The following is a 27,111-nucleotide window of genomic DNA, read 5'->3' as shown; positions in this document are numbered from 1 at the left end:
AGTGTGTTGCCACAAATAACTTTACCAGAGTCTTGCACCCGAGCACAGCAGACTGCAGTTAACTCCAGTGACAATAAAGGCTGAGGATCTTGTGTCACTATCATGCTACGATTTATACTTTCTAAAAAACGCTCCAATGCTTAGCAACAAGCCACAGAGGTACTTCAATGCCTCCCAACATACCCAGTTACTCCCTTTGTCTTTCCTCCCCGCCTCGAAAAACACATGCTTTTCATTTTTCTCTCTAACTGCATTTCCTAGAGAAGTTTCTCTGTGAACTTACGGAAAGAGAGCGAGAGAGAGAGAGAGAGAGAGAGAGAGAGAGAGAGAGAGAGAGAGGGGGCACGGAGACAAAGAAAGAAGTGAATAAATCTTACCTGGATCCACTTGTCAGGGATGGCCATAGCCAGTCGGTAATCAAACCCAAGCCCCCCCTCCACCACTCCTCTGCAGAGAGCCGGCATCCCTGACACGTCCTGTGGGGAGAAGTCACACTATTTTCATATCACACTTTTTCCTCCTTGTGTGCACAGGTTCCTTTTTCACAGGTGTCAGCCCGGATCGCGTCAATACCACACCGCCACCCACATATTAAAAAGGAAGCAGCGTCCTATACACAGGGCCAAAGGAAAAAAGAGTGACATCCCATTTCCTTTTGCATTACTTCTTAATTACGCCAATGAATACGTAAGTGGGCTGTAATAAGTGGTTTTAATTAATAATAGCTGTGGGCGGTGTCATTGCAAAGTGAGGGAATGCTGACGGCGTTGGTTAGTGTGTGTGTGTGTATGTGTGAGTTTGTGTGTGTGTGTGTGTGTGTGTTTCTTTTACCTCTGCAATAGTGATGCAATCAGGATAAAGGGTATGAAGAATGTGATTGGCAAGCATCAGGTAAACCAAGGAGTCTTCATCCACCTGAAGGCCAAAGTACTCGCTGTAGTCCCCCGAGAAGCCGGTGCCTGAGGAGTAAACACCCACACAGTCAACTCTCCTCATGTTTTTCAGCCCGAAAACTTCTGAAATCCTTCACTCTTCCCTCTGCTTGTTTTTTTCTCACCAACACATGCCGCTGCTGGTTTTTTCTGAACAGTCTTTATTGTAAAAGTCTTTAATGTATTCTCTTTTTTTTTTAAGGCTCATTTTCAAACTCGTTCATGTGAGAAACTGGGGATTCACTGTCGGCTCACAGGTGCATCGTAAAGCAGCAGCTAGCAGCACTTCTTCAGAGATTCATGGACACAGACTGCATATATTCCACACTTTGTGACAGCTGCTGCAGATGTGCAAGGGGGATTCAGACCTGTTCTCTCCACAGCTTGGATATTGAAGTCCATGGATGCAACTAGTAATCACAGGATTTGAACTTAATATACGTTTTATATGTCTGTGTTTCTCACATAAAATGATATGTGTGAAAACGATTGTTAAACAATCTGGCATTATTGTAAAATTACACACTTTTCTCTGAAGAGTGACCTCATTTTAAGGTTTTGTTAAGTAGCCAGATGATCTTGTGCTGCGTTCTGCATGAAGTCCAGAGAGGGTTCAGATCTAATTATCGCACATTTTCAGGAGTTCATGTCTGAAAAGGGCTCGACTGTTCTCAACTCCAAAGATAAATGTTTCACTTACCTTCATGTCTTAATTTAATCGTTTCCTTCCTGTTGCTTTATCTGCGTTTAATTGGAACGAGTTTTGCAGATAGATTTTTCACAGCGTGTGGGCTGAGATCAGTCAGACCTCTTCTGGTTTAATTCTTTAACCCTCTGGAATCAGTCGTGCTTATAGTACCCTACTGGTTTTACAGAAGATGATGCTTTCCACTCACAAACCAGTCTTACCGATGCCATGGTGATGATACAGCATGGAGGTAACACCATCAAATCTGAAGCCGTCAAAGCGGTACTCCTCCATCCACCAGCGCAGGTTCGACAACAGGAACCTCATTACTTCCCAGCTGGAATAAAACACACACACACACACATACAGACACACACAGACACACTCAAGGTCAGATAAACAAGGGCCTGTGAATTATTCACGCACCTCTTCATGCACTTTAGGCGCCACATATTGATAACCAAAGCTTCATTGTCTCTGGGATGGTGAGTCACTGAGAGGAGATGGTGTTTCCATTCACTACAATGTAAAGGAGGATTCTGTCTTTCCAGTTGAGGGGGCTGAGAAGTCAGTGGTTTTCCAGTAGACACTGCAAACTTCTTTGATTTCCATCGAACCATCTGCGTGACCACTGGGCGAGCGTTTAGTGCAGCCAGGTCCATCCCCCAGTGTTTGAACTGAAGGGAATCACGCCTCACTTGGGTAAACACACAAACAAACAGCCTGCAGGAGGAACTGAGTTACCTCTCCTGGGGGGGGGGGGAGATAAACCGCACGCCTCTCCTCTCTTTGGCTTCCATCATCAACATACGACGAGCTCCTCTGTCCTGCATGCCAGAGCGAGAACACTACTGGAGAACCAACAAGCCCTGTGAGTATGAAAGCGTAACTCAGGGCCGTGTGTTGTTGCCCGTGTTGAGCTACAAAGCACATGACTAGCCGTGTGCGCCTGTTGGCAGGACTGGAGGCTCGAGGAGGTGGATTCCACAAATGGGCTCCAGTCCCTCGGTTTCCTGACTGATGAGCGATTGGAGAGTCATCTGGGTCTGAGCAGCCACTCAAGGCAAAGTACACCGAGCGCCTCACCTTCCCCCCCGCTCGGCGGCGTGTTGCCATGGAAGCGTCGGTCCTCTGGTCTATAGGCAGCGTGCGTAACGAGCACCGACTGAAACGTTGGACTCGCGGAGAAGTGTCAGGGACGTGAGACGAAATGACACATCGGTGCCGGTGATTAAATGTGAACCGCTGCCTCCGCTCAGGTCGGAAATCCACAACTCTCCGAGAACGATTTTAATGATACGTGTCCAAAACACCTGCAACCATAGCTACTGGTGTTTCTGCTCCTGATTTAAACTGGAACGACATCTGGGGATTTTTTTGTTATTTTTTTTGGAGACACAAAACTTTCCCAAAGTACCTTTTGACCTCCGGAGCTTCACACTAACCTCTACTGAGCCTGTCGGGTTTATTAACACTATAACAAAAGGGAGTCAGTGGAAGTGTCAGTACTGCAGGACCTGCTCCCTCCAATACACACCGTGGGTACATGTGTTTATCTATTAATACACCTGCTATTATGAACTAGACCCTTCATGATTTCAATACAGTTAATAACAAATACATTAACTGAGTAGCTGTCCCTTCACCTTTCCCTTCACAGGCATATAGAAGGTTCTGCGTTGGCCTTTCAGAACAACATGAAAGCTTAAAAGGTTTTCTATAGAGCCGGGCAACAGGGTTAGACGACATTGCTACCGACAAAGATGTAGATATAAATGGACCATTCTGACGTAACAGGGTTATAAAGCAATGAAAACACAATTATGAATATTTTATCCGATTTCTGCCAATAGATCCCCTGACTTCATCCACATTGGACCTTTAACAAAATCCTATGAACCATTTATTCCATGACCAGAATATAAATAAATGTATGTTGCGATGTTAAATATACAACCACAACTGAAAATTATAAACTATAATCATGTTTAGGTTTGAGTGAGAGGATATTTTATGTGGCAGATTTTATTTGCAGGTAATATTGTTATGATGCATCAAAACGGTAATTTTGCTGGGAAAACATAATATGCATGAACTGCAGAGTCTCCAGCTGATTTATGATTTGAATGCACTGAAAACAGATTTAAATATTTACCTCCCTGTCGAGACGTGAAATGAACCAAACAACCTGCTGTGATCAGAGATATACTTTGACAGTGAACTCTTAGTTATTTTCATTATTGCTAGAAGTGTTATTAAAGTGTTATTAAATTCTCACCTATGGAAAAGAACTTTAAAAGTTTTAGATTCACCGTTAGCTCTTTACAGGTACAGAGGCCGTTCAATGAACAATGAACCCCTTTCTGAATTTAAAAAAGTGTGACACAGAACATCATTTGTTTTTCTTTTTGCCTGTGACACCACCAACACCGACCGGGCTCGAATGATGAAATTTCATCCTGTCAGAAAGTTGGTGAAGCAGCGAGCGTGGTCCCTGACTCATGCTTCGGCAACACTTCAATAACATCTCAAACTCCCAAAAAAATCCCTCCAACCCGAGACAGTTCTTGCTCTCGACAAAATCTCTTTAAAACGTATCATTGATTCTCCCTCTGCATATTCAGAGTGCTGCTGAAGATTACATACTCCACGACATCAGACAAAAAAAAAATCCCCTGATTTATTTCATTTCGGTCGGTTGAGGCGTAACAACAAAACACATTTAAATGCAGTGCCTTCCGTGCTCCGCTCCTCAGGGATGACCGACCCCAACGCTGTCTGACAGGTGTGAAGCCGCATGTTACATCAGCGCTGCCCCCTTCCCCTGAGGAGGAGCACGACGGAGCCTAGCATGATCCGATATAGCAGCCTGGCTGGGTGGTCACACAGACCCTGTGATAAATAGATTAGGTCCTCCACTCCGCTGCACAGAGCCAACAAAGGCTCCCACACAATGTATCCCCACGGGACACAGATAATAGCCAGCGAGAGCCAGAGGCCCAGGATGAAACCATACTGCCACATTAGGGCCCACAATGCCATTCATCATCAAGTCCAATTACAGGGGGAAAGTTAGATCTCTGTACCTGATGCAACCCAGCGCTTATCTGCCCGGGCTCGACGGAGCCATCGCCGAGTCTGCGGTGTTAATACCAGAGCAAATTGACCTCATGCTAAAACTCAGCAATGACAGTGAAACCTGGTTAGGGGGCGCTAATGGAGTAAAGCTCTAATGTCCTTGCAGAGTGAGACAAGGTCATCAATCCTGTGAGCTGCTCTACCTGCAACAACACGCTGCTATAAAAAGCTCTATTTAAAACAACACACTTGTTCCACATCTGCTCCATGCTTAGCGGCTTCTTATCGGACTCCATGACTGTGACTGATAACACAACACGTGCGTCCCGTTTTTCCAGAAGTCGATTTTGCATAAGGCGTCACAGCACCTTATTGTCACGATGGCGAGAGATTTAATGTCCCTGGTTTTTTTTCGCAGCATCGCAGGTAAGCCGCCGATAAGAGCAAATAAATTTCAGACGCTGACAGGTCATTCCAGAAGAAGTGTGATGCTCAAACAACAGCGGCCGACAGCCTGATGGATGGTGCACATACATCGGGCCAAAGAGGACAAATGAGGTCCCTTATTTAACGCATTTCAAACTTTCTCTAGTCGCTGCAGCCATTAATGCAAACAGGACAAAGACTGTGACCCTGCAGGAAAAGTCATATTTATTGGTTCAGGCTTGATTTATTTATTAGTGCAATAAGTCATTAATTCAGCCAGTTTACACATGAAATTCACATACGCACAGTAGTTTATTGAAGGACATGAGCAATGAGCATATTAATTACAGCCGTGACTTACAGGTAGACATTTTAATCACGTCTAATTTTCATAAAATAAGCGTCAGTCAAGTGAAACGCGGCTGAATTAACCAGTGAGCTGTGTTTTGTCTTTATACTTCACAGCACACTGTTCAGCAGCCTTTCAGGCAGTCTGGTGAAGCTGGCGGCCTCGCAGGGTAAACTCTCATCTCGCCGTCTGACAGTCTGTCCCTGTATCGCTGTGCTTTGTGTCAGATATCTGCCATTTGTCTGTTCTTAAGGCTCCCTGGCAGCTCGCTGCTCCCGCTCGGCATCCTGGGAGGGAGACTCTGCAGCCTGTGAGACTGCTTGACTGTTTGGGAACCTGTAATTAGGATCCTCATGTATTCACTGCCTTTAGGAAATCAATTGCTCTCTGATGGGCCAATTCTAAACTGTGGTTTGAAGGTTTTTCTCCGATGGACCATATTTCAGTAGTGGCGGGATATGGAAGTGTATTATCCCTGAAGATATTTGAACGGTAAGACCCTTCTGACAAAGTAAGAGATAAGGTAAATTATAGACACGCCCGAGGAATCATAGCTGTACAGTTATCTAGTTGGCTGACATCATCATAACCCATTGTAATGTGCTCACCTCTCGGAATTGGTTAATTATAAAAACAGGAGGGTCAGAACTTGGCACAAAGCCCTGAGGGAGGCTGCAGCCTTACAGGCGTTACTGAGGGAGTACCAGTCCCTGAGGTCAGGAGAGCAGAGGAGGGAGGACGAGCTGCAGCAGGCGCAGCTGCATTAGTATTTGTGACACTTATAACAACAGCTTGCTTAGATCAGTGGTGATGGATATGAAACATCTATTAGCAAGATACTGCTAATTATCAATCTCGTCATGTAACTGCCTCTCCTCGTTGAATAACTGCTGAAATATTCAATCAGGAGAAATTGTAAAACAAGTGAGTAATATGTTTCACGAGAATTCAAGATAGTCATGTACTCAAATAAAAAAAAAAAAACATTTAGAGGTTTATGGGCCTTTTGATCTATGTATAGTTATATACCAAACTATACTTGGGATCTCATGGGTACTAAACGCTCAAAATGACTGAACTTGGATTAAGTTGAAATTTTAAGTTTATTGATTGATCAGGCACGAGTCAGGTCCCAACTACAGTGTGAAGTCCCAGTTTGTGAATGAAAGCCTGTCGTTTCTCAGCAGGTTGATTCTTTGCTTCTCTTCACATCGTGTATTAGGCTATTGTGGTGAATTATTATACAGATCATTGTGTATTATTACACACATTTCCTAATTCAAGGATATTTAGCAGTAGATCGAAAGTAAACCAGTAAATGCCACTTGAAAAAGTCATGTTAAAGTTCTTTGTTCCATGGCTTTAAATGTAATATAATAGAACAAACTAAAATATTATGCGCGACAATAAGGAAACCTATATTACTCCCAATAAAACCCTACTTTGATCAATGGCTGTAGAACTTGATTATATAATAGAGAACATGAATTCTTTGATTCTGCTGTATTTGAGCTCTCATGCTATAGAACATTACAATCCGAGCTCTGCTGAACTCCCTCGTGAATATTAATGCACTCCCCATTTTCACTGCCCTGTTCACACATCATTAACAAATATCTGGATGTAATAAAAACCCACGTATAGAATAATCATGTCAAAGAGAGAATCATTGCCCCTTAGTTCTCAAACACTGGGCACATCATCTCTCAGCACCAGCGCACCAAGAAGAGTTAAAGGGAGTTTTCAAAAGACTGGCCGTGGGCCTGCGTTTCATATCTTGTGAATTCACACAAAGATTGATGAAAAATGGATGCAAATCATCCTGTGGGACGTGAGCAGGGGGGGGGGGGGGGGGATTACAGGACGAGCCCACATCAAGGTTCTCAGAACTCTCACATCTGAGGGCCCTGCTCTGCAAAGAGGCTCGGCTGCTCTGGCTGCCAACCCACTACACACCCAACCGTGGGCTCCAACCACTCACTCACCAGTCTCAAGGTGACTTTGGGCTCTTTGAAAAGGAGGCATGAAGGTGACAGTGGCCAAAGAGAAATGCAGATAAGGCAGAGTTTTGTGGAACATGAACCTCTTGACATACACAGAGCGGTGTGTGTGTGTATTGTATTGTGAGTATTCAGCGACTGCTAAGCTACTTCTCGCATTTCAACAGCCTGGAACCAATGTTCTTAATAGTGAATGAGGACGTTTGACTCCGAGGCAACTGGAGTTAACAAACAGGACAGCAGGCATCCATCTAAACAGCGTTCCTCTCAGACGGAGTCCGAAGCCCTATGAGGGGAAGTTGAAGAGAAACGCATGCCGACTAAAATAAAATAGGTGCTCTTTGATAAAGAAGGTGGAAGCGGAGAGCGTGTATAAGAGGCGGCAAGGGGGGAAATATATCTTGGCTGCGATAGCCCGCATCAGTCAGGCTTCTCCCAGCCTAATAAGAACATCATGGTCAGACGGTGATGGCTGATAGCAGCGCTGCTTGATTAAAGAAACAGCCTGGGTTTGGCACGGGGGGTTCGCGGCCAGCCTCCGAGGTTCATTTCCTTCCTGAAGGGAGCGGCAGAAAAAGCTAGACACAAGCGAAACTCCAAACAACCTGCCAGAGGCGGAGGAGGCAAATGAACCCAGGGTGACATTGCAGAGTTCCTTTGGGCTTTTACAAACGACTCCTCATGTGCCTCCCGGTCGCGGCACACGTCTGCACCGTGTCTAATGAGTGCTTCTGATATGAGGAGAGTTCAACAACTAATGAAAGAGGAGCCGTGCTCACTTATTATAGCCTCCATGTCTGACACTAAGCATTGTGTAATGTATTGGAAACCGCTGAACACAGAAGACACATGCTTATTAAAAGCCAGTTCAAAGAAGGCATCCGATGGAGCCGACAGTGGCCGGTCGCTGTCTAATGCGAGCCGGGATCACTTTGCCGCCGCCACCGAGGCGACAGGAGAGACACTTAATTACGACGACTTACAACAACACCAAACAAGAGTTCTGGTGCCGACTGAGCCCCATTGACGTTCTTTCACCTTTTTACCTATGCTACATTCAGCATTTGTCTTGGTTTGTTTGTTTCTCTGGTATTTTTACACAAAAACTGCAGGACTGTTTAGCACAAACTTTTTAGAGGCACTCAGTATCGATCAGGGAATATCCCAGTCAATTAAGCTTCGGATCCAGAAGCAGTATTTCTGTTTTTTTACTTCAATAATCATTGCTAGGGTGTGTTTTTTTTTACATTTTCCACATTATCCCATGGATCTTGGTAAAAACCAGGACAATACATACTAGTGTGTGAATTTTGGTCCAGCTTGATCAAATTTAAACGGACTGTTGGGCCTTGGTCGAGGTTAATGCCATTTGTTTTCACCCTGCTATTGTAATGAGCTGATAAAGTGAAAATAACCAAAGTCTAACAATATCGTAAAACATCAGACCATTCCTCTTGACGCATTTAAATTCAACACCTGCCTGGGAAAAGTTGTAAAAGTTAAGTCAAAATTCTAAATTCGACATTTATTAGCCCATTTGATGCCTCAGGGGAACATCAGATTAACAGTAAACCTGACTGCTCGGCCACTTTGGGGAAAGATTGAATCAGTCATTTTTGCGATCATGTCTTGGTTCTGACCTTCAACACGTTGCGCCGCATCAGATAGTCTCAGAAATATAAAGAGTGGTATGTCAGCCGCCGCTTGGGCCCATTTATCAATCCGTTCACATGTGGCTCACACGTTTTTTGATTTTAAATTCAGAAACTCCTTAAACCAATGCGCTCATTAATCAACCTTGTTTTTTAAAAGGTTAGCATTTATATATCTGATGCAGCCAAAGCTGGTTTTAAATCTCCTACAGTAGTTAAGTGTCATTTGTGTTAAGAAGCCCTATATAGAAAAAAGTGATTTGTGAATATGGGCTATACCGATACAATTTAATTGAGGATTAATTGATCTACAGCACAATGGAGTTCAGATGAAATTGCTTGATGAAATCAGTCGGCAGTTCTTTGCTTTTCACAATTTGTACTAAAAGGCCTAAACGTTGGATTTACCTCAGTTAGCACAAAGTCATGTGCATCATGCTTTAACCATGAGCCACGATGCACATCTATAAATACGTTCTGCAGCAGAGCGCGATGTATTTTGATGCCGATGAACTTAATGCATATTTATGCTGCAGAGAGACAGCGTGACGCGAGGCCCTGCAGGTGGTGCTGTGAATACATTTCTCATTCGAACTCAATAAACATACAGATCAAATACATTAAAAAGGTAAGACTCTCACTCTCCCATGAAAGCAAATCATTCAGGTTACCGATATTCTTTCTTCGGCAATAAACCTCCACGAGTTGACATTTATCGACTGGACCCTCTACTCCAACAAGCCTAATGGATTCATGAGCTGCAGCGTGATAAACTCACACCGGTACACACAGGTTTAAAAAGTTCAGTAGTTATCACTGGCACCAAACAAAAAATACCTGGAATAGTTGAAGAGGCGGCTGCCCCAGAGCTTGTGCTCCCCTCTGGGTGGAGAGTGGAAGAAACACGAGTCGGAGCCATCGAACTGGTTCAGTCCATCCACCGTGTTCATGGAGGCGTGGCTGTGAACGACGTCCAGCAGCACCACGATGCCCATCGAGTGGGCCACATCGATCAGCTGCTTCAGCTCGTCTGGGGTCCCGTAGCGACTACACGAACAAACACACACACACACACACACACAGGTATAATTTGTGGTCTTGGTTCCCTGCAGTCAGGCCCTGTTCTAATCCAGTTCATCACTTACATGTGGCACAAATTTAATAAGACATCCAGGTTTTTATTTGAGAATCTACATCAACTGTCATCACAAAGGCAAAACCTTCCAGCCACACAAATAAAATGACAAGGACACACACAGGTGTTCAAGTACAAACTTATGTAAACATTTGTTCTCCTCAACACAACTCTGCTCCTTAACCAAACTCCTTATAGCCAAAAAAGAAACCTGGTTGGTGACAACAAAAAGAAAAGTTCTTGATTGGGTGATTATTTTTACCTTAACCTATGTGTGTGCGTAACTGCGACCACATAATTAAATTATGCATGTATGTATTTTAACCAAACTTGGTAGGACTGTTATTTGGGAGGGTGTCTCCACAGGATTAACTTTGAGAGCTGATCAATGGAGGAAAGTTGAACATCATACCCTCATAAGGAGCAGGGCTGTGTTAAGCTGAGGTTGGTACGAACAGTCTGCTTCTCACGTGAACTTTAACGGTAAGAGCTGAATCCAGTGAGTGTGTAAAGAATCCTGCCTGCCTGCCAGGGATGGTAAAAACGTTATTGATGTTTAAACAGGCCACATGCATGGGCTAGATTTCTCCTGGTCCTACAGATGGTAAGCCTGACAAGCAGTGTGCCGCACAAAATACAAAGGAACATTATATTTTATGTTGTGTAAACAAAATTTTGTTTCATTATGAAGCTCTTGCCAGACAAATAAAGTTTAAGTAAATATACATGTTGTATATTTAGTATATACAACACACACAGGATATGCATCCCCATTTGCAACATTTGCAATATTATAGCAGCAAGAGTCAAAAATAGGCATCAGTAAGTAATAATAAGTAAAATGCAATACTTAAGTGTCAGGAAATATAACCAGATGACCATTAAACAGTTAATTAGTTCCCAAACAGAACTTGCTTCTATCTATAGATGAATCGTGACCACATTGTCGAGAGGGCCTATGAGGATTTTGTAATTGGATAGCTATGACACACCAACTCTTCTACAGTGCAATACTATGGAGACACTGTGGAACAGAAGTCCACAGAGCATTTGTATGTATGGATACACACCTCCAAACACAAACAAACACACATCTCTGTGGGCGCACTTCTCATCTTGTCCAGTAACGACCGTCTGTCCTTCCAGCTATCGTTACATCAGCTTCCTTACCAACCAGGACACATAGCGGCAGTGTTACCCGGCTTCCTGGTACTCAACCGCTCCGGTTTTAAATGACACCGGGGGATCAATCATGGGTGAAATTACACCATATACATTACACTTTGGGTTTATGCTTTACTCGGAGCACGGAAGGAGGGATCTCTGAGAGGAGATAAATACTGTCCTCCTTTATCTAAAACTCCCTCCGCTGCCTGGATTAAAGGAAAATGTATTTATGGAGAAGTCTGTTTTTTTTCAAACTTCCTAACCTTGATTTAAGGTGATGGAGTTGAGCAGGAAGTTACTACCTTTGTTCTGACTGCCAGATACATTCCTCAAAAACGATTTGCAGTTGTAGAATTTGCAAATGGCTGTTTACAACTAAGTTAAGTGATGTAAATGAAAATGAAAGCAACAGAGGGAGAGCAACTGGTGTTGTTCTGCTCACAAACTGTGAGCTGAGAGGATTCATCCCGTTACATTTAGAAAAAGAAAGACAGAAAGACAATGTCATCTAGCACAGAAATATTGAATCCTGATCCGGTCGTCACCTTCATGTGAAATGTGCACATGCATCTGAATCGGATGGTTTTACATGTTGTTCTTAAGTATGGAGGTAATAATGAAAAAATGCATTTGACCTTTTAAGTCTATCTAATAATTCCAGAAATCTCAAGAACCACTCATCCTATCCATTTGGACATCCAAAACATACAATATCAATAAAAACAGGAAACCAGTTCTCTGTAGCAGCGGCTGGGACTCATCAACGTCAGTGACATCAATGCAGCTTGTGTATGACAACGACTGATTCTCCAGTTCGGTGTTCTGAGTTGAGCTTCACCGAACTTTAAATCCCCAGAAAGAATAAACAGACAGAAAGCTACAACCAAATAGACCAAATCGCCAAATAGATTAAACCTGGAAGATGAAACATATTTAATGATTCATATTTTTTACTTGAAGACTGTTCAAGCACTAAATAAATGATATTTACCTGGACGCAGCAAAGAAGCTGGTGACCTGATATCCAAAGCTTGCGTAGTAGGCATGCTCCATGACGGCCATCAGCTGAATGCAGTTGTAACCTGAACACAAAGGACAGAGAGATAAAATCGGAGAGTAAAAACCTTACAGTGTTTGAAAATCTCAATTTCACCTGTTCCCTACCAGATTAAAAAGAATACATTCTCTAACTGATGTAAATACTTTAGACATTAGCTGTGGGTAAAGTACTAAATTATGCATGGTCAAAGAATATGCGTGTGTTATATACTTTATGGATGGCAGCATGATGCAATGGCGCTTGACATCCTGGTGCCGTTTTATTATGAACATTACATCCTGTCTATTTGGATAGCCTCATTTCCTGCAATAACTGGAGGGGCCATTATGTTTGCCATCCTATTATTTCTCTTTAAATAGTAATAGCTGCTTAGACAGCAGAACAAACAACAGTTAAACATGTAAAGGACTCTGGCCACACAGGCTAAAATAAAAAAGGATAAAACACATTTAAATACATATACACACACACCGCTTTCATATAGAACCCTGTACTCATGCTCATTTGCATATTTCTATACAAAATGCACATTAATTCGGTGCAACATATTACAACCTGACTCTGTTTGCCCTGTGACAGTCACACTGTGACGATGATTTGCTCCAGGCGGTTTCTTTCTGACACCAACGTTCTGGTTTCCCAAAGAAAAGCTGTGGCTACGGGGGAAACACCGTCTATCAGAGTCACAGGTTCGCGTGGAACATTTCAAAACAACCTACGAAAAACGTCTCCAGTGAATAAGAGAACAACAGGTTTTCAAAGTGTCGATGAGCACTCCGGGGGGGGGGGGGGGGGGGGGGGGGGGGTATTCTCCCCGTCGTGTGCAGCAGACTTATTTATTCGTATAAGATGTTCTTTTTGAACACGAGAGACTGGGGGGGGGAACTTTTGCTTTTAAAGTAGTATGACAAAGCACTGGGGTGAGGGGGAGTAAGTTTCTCCTTCTTATATTTTATATATATATATTTATATACATATACCTATAAATGTACCCTCCATAGTCTAGAAAATGAAATTGGCAAAGTCTGCCATCACTAGAGGCAGTGGAGTTTATCCTCCTGGAGAATCCCATCGTGCAGATTCCCTCAGCTGCTGCCGGTAGATTCTTTGACAGCGTTTACTCCTCGACTTTCCTCTCCCACTACACAGGATGACACAAGCAAGGAAGCAGCGTTTATCAGATTGCTCCCGGTTCGCTGTGCCAGTCGTATCTGTGCCTTTTAATAATGTCACTGCAGCGGGGCCGTATTTAAATGCAAAATAATACCGCATCTCCCGTGAGCAGAACGGCAAACAAAGATAGGGCATCTGCTCAATAAGGTTACAGTCACATTTGAATTTATATCTGCGTAATGATTTGGGTTAAAATGGAAATTAAATCATGCACTGCAGTTAATGAGTAGGAAGACTTGGCCTGTGTGCAGACAAGATCATATGTTAAATACTTTCTTTTTTCCTTCAACAGGAAAAATAGATTTGATCTTTTGTTTTGTTGTTTCAGTTGAATTGTCTTTGTTTGATTAATGTTCATCACAGCAGAGTCTCGGTCACGGGACCAGCTGAACAGTCACACTGACTCGGTCATTCATAACACTAACACTGGAATAAAATCTCAATTACATTGATTGTTTTCTACTAATTTAAGAATGAATTCATTTCTTGAATTGCTGCCCAATCACTCTTGTGCTTGTCGCGTCATTTATCAAATAAAAACTGTGAAACGAGTCACGTTTATTTCACCGAATCCTTCGACTGTTATATTAACTTCACTCATATTAAGTAATTGTTATTAGTTAAATTAATGGTCCCAGTCACCTGATAAACATTAAACCTTCGCCATATTCATGTTTGTTTTTGAGCAAGATTACACATAAACCCTCGGATGGATTACAACAACACTTGGTGGAATGATGCATCGTGGGTAAGGATGGTGGCAGATCCACTTTCTTTGACATTCCGAGAAAATTATGTTTTCTGACATTTTCACAAAATTCCAAGGGAATAATTGATGAATCTTGGTGAAAACAAATCAGATTAAACTAATTTGATGTGTTTCGATTATATTTATTATGACTATATTGGGCCTCAGCAGAGATATGTGCTCGATGTGCTCTACTAGCTTCTTTATTAGACAGAAAGATCACATAGTTTTACTGCATGAAGAATTAACAGAACTAAGTGAACTGAACTTATTTATATAATAAATCCTTTATCAAAGTTGACTCATATAAATATTCAAAAAGTGAATTGTCTGAAAACTATATAATTAAACTAAGAAGAGCTGCAAAAGCCAGCAGCCACATCAAACATATATAAATACATTCATGCATGATGTATTTAATTGATGCTTATATCATCTCACCCTGAGTACAAGGTTCCGTGATCTTTGACTGAACGACACTAGTTGCAGGGAGTCAGCTTTTCTCCACTACTGGCATCCTGAGTCCAGATCATGCAAATGGGAACAAGTCGTCTGTTCCGGAGCCATGACTGCAGAGTGGGGTGAACTGTGCTGTGGAGCCCTCTCTACAAAACACTGTCCAGCGGTCGGTGAGCCCCTCGGGTCATGCCAGTAAACATGATGTTGACTTGCTGATGTGCCTTTGTGCAGAGGCAGGCTGACAGGTCGGCCACTGACAATACTGCTGGTGCCACCGAAAACCACTCGGTGTGAGTGCTAAGTAACGGCCCGGTGTTGACAGAGATGGCAAAGGCCACTGACAGTAAGAAATAAGAATACAATTTAAAAAAAGCATCTCTCAGACCCCCCTTAACTATTGTTTTTCCAAAAATTCAGATTTGAGGCATATACAAACACCAACCGGATACTCCCCTCCCCCCCCTCTTCCCCTCTGACACAGAAGAGATGGAGAGAATCGCGGCGGGATGATTGCTGTGTTTACTTGACAGACCGGAGAAGCCGAACAAAATAAGAGCGAGGCGGCGGTAATGAGGTCTCACGTCTCACCCAGGTCTTTTATCCGCGGCAGCACGTTGGTGGTGAAGTTGGTGTACGAGGCGATCTTTGCCTCCGGTGAAGCGATGCCCACGTGGGCCTCGTACGTTCTCAGGCTCGTTGGCTTCTTGGGCCGAGGGTGAATTTGCTGGTGAACAGAAACAATCAGTAAGTTGCTTTTTCTTCCTAAAAGCTGCAAAAAATTACAGCACACAGAGTTATTCTGAACCACCAGGTCAAAGACAAAGTGTGTGGTTTCTTTTTCTGGGTCTCTGCACCAATGTCTCACCACAGCATGGTCGTTCTGCACGTTAAATATTGAAACATCCGTGATTCACTCTGTCTTAGTTCCACAATGGGAGAGGTTTTTTTTTTTTTTATTTCCTAATGGCTACCCCACCAGGCGTCGTGAGCCCACTATCTTCACTACACCATTGCCACTTGAAAATAAAGCGAATATACGAGAGCTCCTCTAATTAAAACACTGCCGAATAACAAGCTATACAGAAAAGCGAGGGGTCTTAAACAGCTTCTCATTGTTTTGCTCATGCACACTCGTGCCGAGGATGTGGAATAGATCCTCTCGAATCAGCGGCATCAAGCAGCCACTTCAAGAGCGGCCACAACTCGGTTCAGATTCGAGGATGTGAAGATGAAACTGTGACAAGAACGAGGGACGCTTTTTAAAAAGTCTTGCATGTTTACTTATATTAACATACTGATGAGTATTTTTCGACATCTCATCTTGTGATTTTTACAGTAAATCCTAATTGTTTTCACTGAAATAACATCCTGACGTTTCAAGAAGGACCATCTCATTTCAAACTTCATTTGAACCTTTCCTGAAAACCCCCGAACTGATGCAACAAGACACAGATCAGCCCCGTTTAAACTAAACAAGGTTCTCCTGGGATATTGACAGCTCGGAAACCGCAAAAAGAAATAAACCAATCTCTCTATGACTCACTGTGCTGCAGTGGTGTTTTTCAAATCCGATTTAACCCAGATGTATTTTAACCTATTTAAAAACAAATCTCCCTCTAGATAAAATAAATATTGAAAAAATGAAAACCGTGTACAATGTAAGGGTGAGGAGGGTCCCAGTGAACCCAGTCGTAGATGATGGATTTCTCCTCCCTGTTCACATATTTTGCCCATGGTGAGATCCGGTACAGCCGCTCGCCGTCCTTAGTGTGAACTACCACCTGGGAAGATAAGACAAATGAGTTGTATGTTATAGGAAGGGCACTTAGACAGTGACAGTCATTCAGAAAACACTACAGATACTTAACACAGGCTGAGAGGAAGAGGACAAGCGGGCAAAGGATAACAACAACTTGATACACGTTGCAGAAATAAGGTTAAAACATATAGGGATGACAGGCTGCAAACTTTAGTAAAATGGAGAACATGTTGCAAAGATGAGAGGGTGGAGACGTTTGACAGAAATAACACTCATCTGGCTTTTAAAAGGCCTGAACAACACAGCGAACAGGTTTCAAGGTCCTCTGTGACGCCTGTCCCTCCATGTTTGCCATTGCAACATTTGTTTACGTCCTCCAGCCGTGAAATGCTTCAGAGAAACCGTGCTGCGGCTCCCAATCCATTACACAGGAGAGACGGTGCAGACTGCTCGACCGATAAACATTTTTCAATGTGTCCATGTAAAAAACAAACAAGAAAAAAAACAGGCTGCTCCTTCCTCTCGACTGCAGCGGCTGTAAAACTTTTACACAGGAGGGATCTCGGGGGGGCACTGAAGACATAATATGGTGAAGAGGACAAAACGCTGCAGTATTGACTCGACAAACCTGTTGTGGCGAATCTGGATTCAATGGTAATTATGTTTCGTCTTTCTTATTTTGCTAAGGGGGCAGCTTTAGCATTGGTTTTAATGCAGCCACTTACTGGCCCCTACTCGAGAGGGGGATTTGAGCCAGAGAGCAATTTAGAGAAACAGGAAATCTAAATCATTATCTATTATGTCTGCAAAATACAGCACTGGAAGGGGGTCAAATGAGCAAAGTTTGAAAAATCGTATGCGACACGTCACTTTGCCTCCATCAGTTAAATAAGAAAGGCGAGAGCCAGCGTGAGAGTTTGAGAAACCCACCGAGGAATCGATCTTGTGGAATTATCCACAGTATGTGTTCGCCCTGTTTGGTCCCCCTGCAGAAATGGGGATTAGAACTCAGCTAATTCTGGCCGCTGTTGTGAAGTAATGACTGTTCCAATGCCACCTGCCTGTGAGCCTTTGGCCAGACCCCCCTGTGGGCTTTTTCTCATTATGCCCGGGCCACCTGGGGGTTAGCTGCCTGGCTCCCCTCATGACATGCTTCACAGTTTATGGGATTAGGAAAAGATAGTTGGATAAATGGACTGGCATAAAGCCTGACAGAGCGGAGGTCCTTCAGACAAATTGGCCGGCATCAGGTGCATTAAAGACAAAAATCTGAGTTGCTGGAGCGGCCGAGGGACAAACAACTCGGAGCCAAGCAATTTGCAAGAAGTTAGACGTGAGGACGGAAAGAAACGTGGGCAGTCGATCACTTCGATAACACTCGCCACCTTCAAAGTGGTGCACACTCGCAACCGTGAGATCTCTCGCGGTGAACACTCTACCTACAAGAGCACATTGATTGTGTGAGGGGGGCAAATTGGGCTCGGGAACAAGAGGGGGCTGGACGGACAAGATGCTCTACATGGGAGCGATTGAGGCCGAGCTTGTGCTTCCACAAGGGAGAGCTGTGGAACTAATTCTAAAGTGGGGCTCACGGCAAGACGGCCAATCACAGGCAGCGGGGGGGGGGAGCACAAGGAGAGGCCAGGTGCCAGCGTTTCCATCTGCTTCTTATCGTCCTCAGACTGACCTCCGCTGACAATGGGAGCTGGGCAGCCTGTCCAGGGCGCGGGAGTGTGCCAACGACGGCCCGGTCCGAGGGAGGGAGGCGCCGCCACCGCCGTCCGCTCCTCGCCTGGCATCTCATGTCAGGACTATTTCTCATCCGCGCTGTTTGCTTGGGAGACAATGCAGAATGGGAGGTGCGTCTTTTGCATTTTTATCCCTGACGAATTATTTACAGGGGCTAAAAAAGAAACAATCATCTCCGCCCACCGTGGACCGCACACGCCCTGAGGGACACCTGCCACAGACGGGAGTGGAAACAAAGGGCATCAGTTGGGCTCCTCAGGTGGATCTGGCCTCCACTGTGCAGACTGTGTACCTACAGTAATCTCCCTTCTGTGCGCCGCGAGGGTGACATGTTGTTGACGGCGACACGCCAGGTCTTCACTCGGTTCATGACACACCACACATGACAGGCAATCTCCCTCGCACATTACGGTGACACGTTCCCAACGCCGGCGCACAGCAACACGCCACCGACTGCCGGAGTGAAAATAGGCATGAAGGTGTTCTGTTCTCTACCTTGAGTCTGGTGTTGTGATCCACAGCTGGAGACTTGTCCGGTTTTGGCGGCACAATCAGTTCCCACTTCCCAAATTCTTTCTTGGTGTAGGAATGGGAGAATTTGTCCCAGTCATCTGAAGAGGATTTAGAAACACATCAAATGAAATGGTTTAGAACACGGATCTGAACGGTTGTGGTTCACTGAGCCCTGATCAAAGAAAGCAGGACGATCATAGGACCAAACCTAAATCAGTTCATAAATCCCGGGCCTCACATAACTTAATTATTCTATTCTACTTTATTCCATTTTCATACTTTTGCATTTACACTTTATATTTAAAATCGTTATATTTCATTCTCAGCACCACGTTATATATTGTGTTTCTTTAATCTGGAGCAAGACGGTGCATTCATTTCCTTTAGGATCAATAAAGTCTTATCTTATTTTAGGCAGTGACCCCAGACCCAACTACGCATCATTTTAGATATGTTATGTTAGATATTTTATTTGTGTTTTTTTCTAGGCCCTGCAATGTGCTGGTAACCAGTCTAGGATGCACCCTGAGTCTTAATCTCACCAATATCCGCTGGGATTGGCTCCAGCTCCCCCATGACCGTCAAAGAATAAGCGGTATAAAGAATGAATAGATAATAAAACATTAAAATAAGAAATATTCTCTTTAAAACAACCAATCGGCTCATGTTACAATGAATTTGTAGACTACTGAGACGTTCATATTCTTTTTAACCTAAACCCTGTATATGCAGAGTTGAAATATGTCTGTAGGTATAGATAATAGATTAATGCTCTTTCGGTTCAACACCTCTAAATTGTCAGAAATGATTAAATTCATCCACCAGGACTTTAATTATGTTTGAGTGCAAAGAAAACTGTTACTCCAGTAATCCATCACAGTTTCTCTATGTGCTAACAGCAGTTTGCAGATGAGACTCGCCCACGGTGGCTTTTGCTCCATTTCCATATCCCCATGTGGTCGCAGGGCCTCTTTATTTCCTTGACTTCTCCACTCGCTCTTCACACAATTTCTTCCTCTGTGTTCGTCTCCTCTAAATTCTCTTACATAATTCGTCCTTGTTGTTTTTTTTGCACCGCTTCTCCCGCATCCTGTGACTTTTGCAGGCAAGCGGGAATAAAGCAGCAGAATCAGTGATCTCCAAAAAAGCAAAACTGATAAGATACCACTTCACTGCTCATTGAATTATATCTGCCAGTGAACAACGGAGAGGCGTTACGTTCATAACCTGCTGATGGCACATTACCGGCTGCTGTTGACTGACAGGAATATATTACGACTCAAAACATTTATTATAAAGTGACCGCCGTGGCATGTCAATTTAGGGCTTTGTTTATACTCACTAATCCATATCTGCTTGTTATTCATGAACAAAGAAAAAACAGCGACGGGGTAGAAAATGAATCACGGGAGATGCTCCAGAAGTGACCCGGCACAACACCGGCACGTTTCACTAGTCCTATTTTATTCCACAATTTATTTCTCTTCCTTCGCTTAAACTCCTCTGGAAATAAAATGGAATTAAAAAGGGTGCATCCAACCTGCATCATATTCATGAATACGGCCGGCTGGGCTGTTTCCACATTCACTCTGATATTGAAAGCAAATAATATGACGGAGCTGTGTCAAAATATAATCTCAGGGGGAATAGAATGTTGGAATTGAGCGGCTGCCCCAAGGTCCCGGCAAGTGAATAAAAAAAAAAAAAGGACCAGGCATCATATGGAATGAGGGAACAGCGGCAACAAAACAAGCAGAAAATATATATTTTTAGGGACAATAAACAAAACGAGAAATCTCGGGTTTTGCAGCAGTATCAATCCTGGGATATTGCTTTTAGCATTTGCTTTCCTTTATCATTATCTGCAGGGTGTCGGTTCTGAATAGTGGTGGCAGAGGTGAGTGGTGTTCCTGCCGAGGTGGGGCATGACAAATGGTATTTGAGTTACGGGTCCATAATCACTCACCATGTTATTTTCTTTTTTCCTATCACTATATTTTTGCATTTGTCCAATAAGAGTAATACACGGCTCCTGGCGTCTGTAATGGATCTCAGTGCATTAACAAATTTGATAGAGAGAAAAGGAACAAAGAGAATGAATTGTTTTACCTTGTGTATCTATGTGATGGATGAAAACAAGTCTCATTTAATCTTGTTAATGATGATAAAAATAAATAATTTTGCCGCACTTTCCACGGCATTAAACCGAAAATAACCCTCAGAAGACCATTAACCTGAAATCACTTTCAAAGTTAGGACCGGGGGGGGATAGAGATTTCAGTGCAAACACAGAGGTTGCACTCTCTCCACAACTTTGCAGGCGATGATGAAATAACCAGCTACTAAAATATTAACCAACTCTCCCACATTCAAAAGAACCCCCTTAAGTATGCAAGTTTATCCTGTGTAATCAATATATTCCACATTTCCTACTCCCAGGTGGGTTGGATCAAAAGGGCCGATGCCCTCGTACCACATTCCGCTGTGCCTCTTCGTAAGAGTCGGCCCTTTTGTGTTCAAGAGTGCAGAAATGTCAAATGTCTTATTAAGTGCACCATGGAGATACGCAACCTTTGTGTTTGCACTGAAACTTCTTTAGCCTTTTACGTCTCAACAGAGGATTTAACTTTATATTAAGGTGTCCATTTATTTTTTCATCCCAAACTGGGATGTTAATTTATAGTCTGTGGTTTTGTTTGGTTTTTGCAGAAAAACGCAAAAACGACTGAGCGGATTATGACATTTTGTGGAGGAGTAATTACATTTTTGTGTATATCATGATAACAAATTAAATCAGGCATTTTTAGGAGAATGAAATGCATGAATGTTTGCAATTTGGAGCAGCTCCACATAAAATTCCAGATCTAGTGAATTTTAAATGTGGTGTCATAAGGGGACTGTTGGGAGTTGGTGGAGGTTTCAGCTCTACTGCTGCATGTATCTTTAAAACATCAGAAGATTTCTGCTGCGTGACAAAGACATTTAAAAACTCCTACAACTTGACCTTGAGGGGCTCAGAGTGCAAACTTCCGCCTGAGCCAACGTCCTATCTGGCCATGTTATAGATAATGAAAAAAGAATCCTGGATTTATCTACTGGAATCTGTCATGGATTATTCAATGGATCCTGCCCCCGCCCCTCCACAAAATGTCATGCAAATCAGTTCAGTAGTTTTTGCGTAATCATAATAAAAAAATAAGTAAACAGATGTGATTATTATGTCAAAGCTCCAACTTCTAATTTCCGGTTGTTCACGTACACATCAACACCGAGTTGTAACAACCACACAACAAGCAAGTGTGAATACACATAAATGAGGAGCAGCACTCAAACTCACTTTGAGGGAAACAACCTGGATATATCACACCGGTGTTGTGTTGTTCGGGAGCCGACACTTCTCCTCGGGCTACTTACTGAATTCACCGGTGAGGAAGAGGGCCTCTGCAGCCGGAGCCCACTCGGTAAAGAACAGGCTGTTGTCCGGCTGTCGCTGCACACCAAAGGTCTTGTAGCTGCGAGTGAACTGGTCAAAGCCTCCCTCCGCCTCCTCCAGCTGGAACAGCTTCTTCTGGAGGAGCTCATACCTTCAAACCACATGAAACACACACACACGCAAGCACGCACACAAACACACACACGCACAAAAACACACACAAACACACACACACAGCAGTATGAACAGACTGGATAACTGAGGTGTTTCATATCATCTCTCAGTGAGGTTGAATATGTTTCAATTATTTTGCACCGTTTGAAGTGATTGATTTGTGTGTGTGTGTGTGTGTGTGTGCATCTTTGTGTGAGTGTGGTCCAGGTATGACTCATGTTGTGGAGATTGTAAACACAGGTCCACATTATGTAAATCAATATATTTTAAGGTGAAGATTAAGTTAAGGTTAGTTTAAGGTTAGGTCTAGGCTAAGTTTATGTTACAGTTATATTAGGTAAAGGTTAATCAATGTAATGTCCTATGAAGTCATAGAGCCACCAGAGATCGTGTGTGTGTGTTTGTGTGTGTGTCCCATTGCATCAAGTCTGTTCTGCTTCTACTTCAAATCAGCATTTTCCTCCATTTCCCAGAATGCCTTTTGACATCGCTCTAAAAAACATAATTTAGATTTCTCTCTACATTCAATTGTAAAATATAGTGAATCAAGGATTTGAGGATTGACGCCAAACCTTAAGTTAACTGTTGATTATAAGTTAAATTATTGAATGATATATGAATTTTTAATGTGCACTACAGTATAACAGTTTTCATATAAAAACATGGTGACACCACAATTTCATTTCCATCTAGCAGCTTCTGTCCTCAACAGGAAGAATAATAAGAGTTGAAATTATAGTTATAAACAAACAACATATCACGAAACAACGACTCATCAAATTGAAATTACTGGTGGAGAAGATACTGATCAGTAATAACCAGTATTACCGGAAAAAGCAGCCTCTCTATTGTGCCTCTCTCCACAGTGTTATCACTTATTGTTTATTGACAACTAATCTTAAGGATACAGCAGCGGAAGCAATTTTCAAAAGTCACCGGTCACACTGGAACATCGTTCAATTATTTCTGGGTAATTAATGGTTTTAAATTTAGACCGTTCATTAACCTTTTACAGTGGATGTTTCCTTTAAGGGCAGAAATAGGAACTAGTGTGATTAATAAAAGTATTTCTTCGGATGAAAGCGAATGGAGACAGGCGGTGAGCTACGATATCATCTATATTAAACATTGTGAATGAGCACTTTAATTATAACATCGCTTTATGTCATAGATTTCAATATTTTTTACAACAAATTTGTAAAAAACATTCTTAAATCCTTATCCGTATCTTTTCGACTATTTAAATTATTTTATTGTTTCATTTTATTTAGTTTTCACTCTTTTCTTAGCTGTAACATTTTCACTCTTATATTTGTGCTCAATTTTGTCTAGTGTTGACAATTTCCTATTGACAGTGCTATGTAAAATAGTTCTAAGTATGATATATTATTATTGTTGTTATTGTTAATATTATTACATCTGATTTTACTCAAACTTTCTGTGCCTTCACATTTTGAGTAAAAAAAAGTTATAATACATGCATATTGTATGTATGTGTTTTGAATTTGAAAAAATACACATTTACCACTTTTCTCAAAATACTGCAGCACAGGCAGAGCCGCCTTGCCGGTGTACTATCTCAATGTTCCCATGCTAACGCTATCTCTTCCAGGTCCCACCTCAGGATGCAGACCTGCCTCGCTCCCTCAAGAAATTGTGACTACAGGCATATCCGCAGAGATAAACCTCTGTCCGTTACCTTGGGCTGGGAAGGATGGACTAACTACTCAGCTATTTATCTCACTTAAGTTCCTGCAGCCAGCTGGTGTCCATATCAGATCCCCCCCCCAGGTACAGAAAGCCTCCTTCAGCCAGCTGAGTTAAGTGCACTCTTTCCCCTCTAGCCCCGGAGCCAAGCTCAGACTGGCCTGTGAATGCCCTGGGGCTGGTGATGATGGGCTGAAGTAACAGCGCCATTTCTCAGCAGCTGCTCCCTGTGTCGGGCGCAGTGGACACAGACGGCGCTTGCCAAACGTAAACCTTTAAAAGTCCCAACAAATGGCGCCACATGCCTCCTTTCGCCACTTTGACGCCTCGTCGAGGATATGCTGAAAGGAACCATGGGACAAAGGGAGGATTCATTTAAAAAGGCAGAGCTGCACTGCCGCCGCGTTAATAAGCATGAGAGTCATGCCTATGATTCTAACAAATGAGTTCCGGGTGGGGGCGGGTGGGCGGGAGGAAACTGGGAGCCCAAAATCCTGTATGGATGCAGCGTACACCTGTTGTGTCTGTTTGCACTCGAGGATGCACATCACAAATGAATTGTGCCTGTGAAGACACAGTTCATTTCGGAAAGTCATTAACGCAGGTGAAAGCAAGAAGCAAAATCAAAAATCATTTATTTATTTCCCTGTTATTGAAAGTCAGACGTCTGTCTCCACTGTGTCGCTCTGTCTCTCGCTCTCTCGCTCTCTCTCGCGCTCTCTCTTTCTTATCCTCACACTGACGCCACATCCACTTTTTACAACAATATCCAGCAGGGCACCACACTCAGTATCCATGGGCAACATTTGGCCGTCAAACCCTCTCCCATCAAGCTGAAAAGAGCAGCGCCTCAGACTGTGACCATTTCATAACATATGGCAAACCTCTTCTTCTTTTTTTCCTCCTCCACCAGCAGCAGCAGCAGCAGCAGCAGCAGCCCTGAATTCTTAATAAAGTCAAGTCAATGTTAGAAGAGCAGAGTTGGGGAGTTGTGTTAAACTACGACACAAAGGGTCGAGAAAGATGCATTCTGGAGCTGCAACAATGCAGCAGGAATAGAATTCATCTCACTGTTATAGATTGTTGTGCAAAGTTATCAGGAGCCAACGTGTGATTGAAATATAGAGTCCGGCTCGGGCCGCAATTTTCGGGGCTATATCAGGGCTTGTACAAAATTCAGCATCCAGGGTTTCAACAGGAAAAAGACAAAGGGATCACATTACTCCAGTTTTAAGGCGTCTCTACACTGGCTTCCTATATCACTGAGGATTGACTCTAAGATTATTTTTCTTGTTTTAAAGTCTCGTATGGTGCAGCACCCTCACACACTTCTGATTGTTTATCCGAGTATGTTCCAAGCCGTCCCCTCAGGTCTTCTATTTGCTCGCTAAATATACCAAAAGTGAACTATAAAAAGTGAAGGGCAGCAGCTCTACTCCCACCACACATCAGACAAGCTACTTCTGTTGATGGTTTTGAGAAACAACTCAAAATTTATATCTACGATTGGTGCTTTTAAATCACTTTATTAAGCATTGCCTTTATTTCATACTTCTTTTTGTACCTTTATGCTTTTAGTTCTGTTTCACTGCTAACTTGGTCTTATTGATCTATCTTATTTCAGGTCATTGATTGTATTGTAAAGCACCTTGAGCTGCATTTAATTATTAATACTGTTGTTATTATTGTTATAACTATTATTATTCATATTATTATAAGTAGGAGGCCCAAACAACATGACCGAACCAACCTGATCCCGGATATCATTTAAAAACTCGAAAATAGAAGTCAGCCAAGTCCGAATTTTAAAAGTCCTACATTTAGGAGCTGTAAAAACTTTTTAAAGTGGAGTTCCTCAGTGAGATGTGAGAATCAATTGTTCCGGACACGACAAAGCATTCAACTGCTCTCAAATCGACACACATTTCCCAAAAGTAACTTGAATAAATAAACACAGGAGTTGATAAATTGCTTGTTTATACACCCAGAAGACATAGAGCAACACTATCATTCATTGCTCAGCAGAAAAAACGTAATGTCCAATAAACACTCCCCTTTTAATTCTGTTCAGTTCTGGATTGTTACTTAAAAGTGATGATTCTCCTTGATAGAAAATAAAGCTATTTCATATCTCAGATGAAATAAAGTTAGAGTTTGAGTCTTGATTGTGGTCCACGGTTTGAAACATTCTTCCCACGGCTCAGCTCGGCTCTGTAACTTGTTCATAGACTCACTGTTAGACAATGCGGTGTCTAACTTTAGCCTGAGCGTTCAGGTCTGTTGTGTTGCGTGTGACTGATGGTGACAGCTGAAGCACAGGGGTGTCAGGACAGTCTGCATCAGCCGGGATGAACACAAGTAGAAGGTGGAAGCACCGACAACCAGTCGAGTAGCAGGAAATGGATATTTACTGGATATAAAACTCTCATCACTTTATCATTTCATCCAATTAGACAAATTTGACTTCATCCTTGAGTCTGATTGGACATTTGTGCCAGTTGCAGTTAAATTCCCTCCACCAGGTCGCTCCTGATATAGCACATTCACAAAAATTGGAAGGACTTGGTCGGAGTGAACTTGACCTTTGCTTGAGTTCAAGTGAGTATTTGTGGTATATTTAATGACAGTTCTTGAGATATGGCCTTGGAAAGAATGGGACGGACGTAAAAAGCACAGACATCATGAAACCATAATGTTCACCACGTGTAGAAAGTACAGCCTGACCAATGTAACCAATATGGGCCTTTCACAGACTTAAATCAGCCTCTATGTTTGCAGATATGTGCATTACATTTTAAAGTTAAAAGATAATGTTTATTTTTCTAAATTCAAGTTCTATATATTTAGCTTTTTGTTTTAAATTATAGTTATTTGGAAAAGACAAAGTTTACAGCTGAACTGTAAAGTAT

The 27,111-nt window shown here is 42.7% G+C and overlaps 1 protein-coding gene across 1 annotated transcript in view; it reads right to left on the bottom strand.

Annotated features, from left to right (window-relative positions):
* gbe1b (glucan (1,4-alpha-), branching enzyme 1b) overlaps positions 1–27,111 on the bottom strand; it is a 77,441-nt gene that overhangs the window by 46,241 nt on the left and 4,089 nt on the right. Inside the window, exons 2-10 of the mRNA XM_062385479.1 lie at positions 22,303–22,472; positions 18,871–18,986; positions 16,523–16,648; positions 15,456–15,591; positions 12,419–12,509; positions 9,963–10,172; positions 1,842–1,957; positions 832–959; positions 378–476 (exon numbers count right to left, since the gene is read on the bottom strand). Coding sequence (XP_062241463.1) covers positions 378–476; positions 832–959; positions 1,842–1,957; positions 9,963–10,172; positions 12,419–12,509; positions 15,456–15,591; positions 16,523–16,648; positions 18,871–18,986; positions 22,303–22,472 — 1,192 coding nt within the window. The remainder of the gene's footprint in view (positions 1–377; positions 477–831; positions 960–1,841; positions 1,958–9,962; positions 10,173–12,418; positions 12,510–15,455; positions 15,592–16,522; positions 16,649–18,870; positions 18,987–22,302; positions 22,473–27,111) is intronic.

This window comes from Platichthys flesus, chromosome 4 (genome assembly GCF_949316205.1).
Source record: "Platichthys flesus chromosome 4, fPlaFle2.1, whole genome shotgun sequence".
In the NCBI taxonomy this organism is placed as follows: Eukaryota; Metazoa; Chordata; class Actinopteri; order Pleuronectiformes; family Pleuronectidae; genus Platichthys; species Platichthys flesus.
Note: the sequence above shows the minus strand (reverse complement) of the source record. Positions and strands in the feature narration are given on the sequence as shown.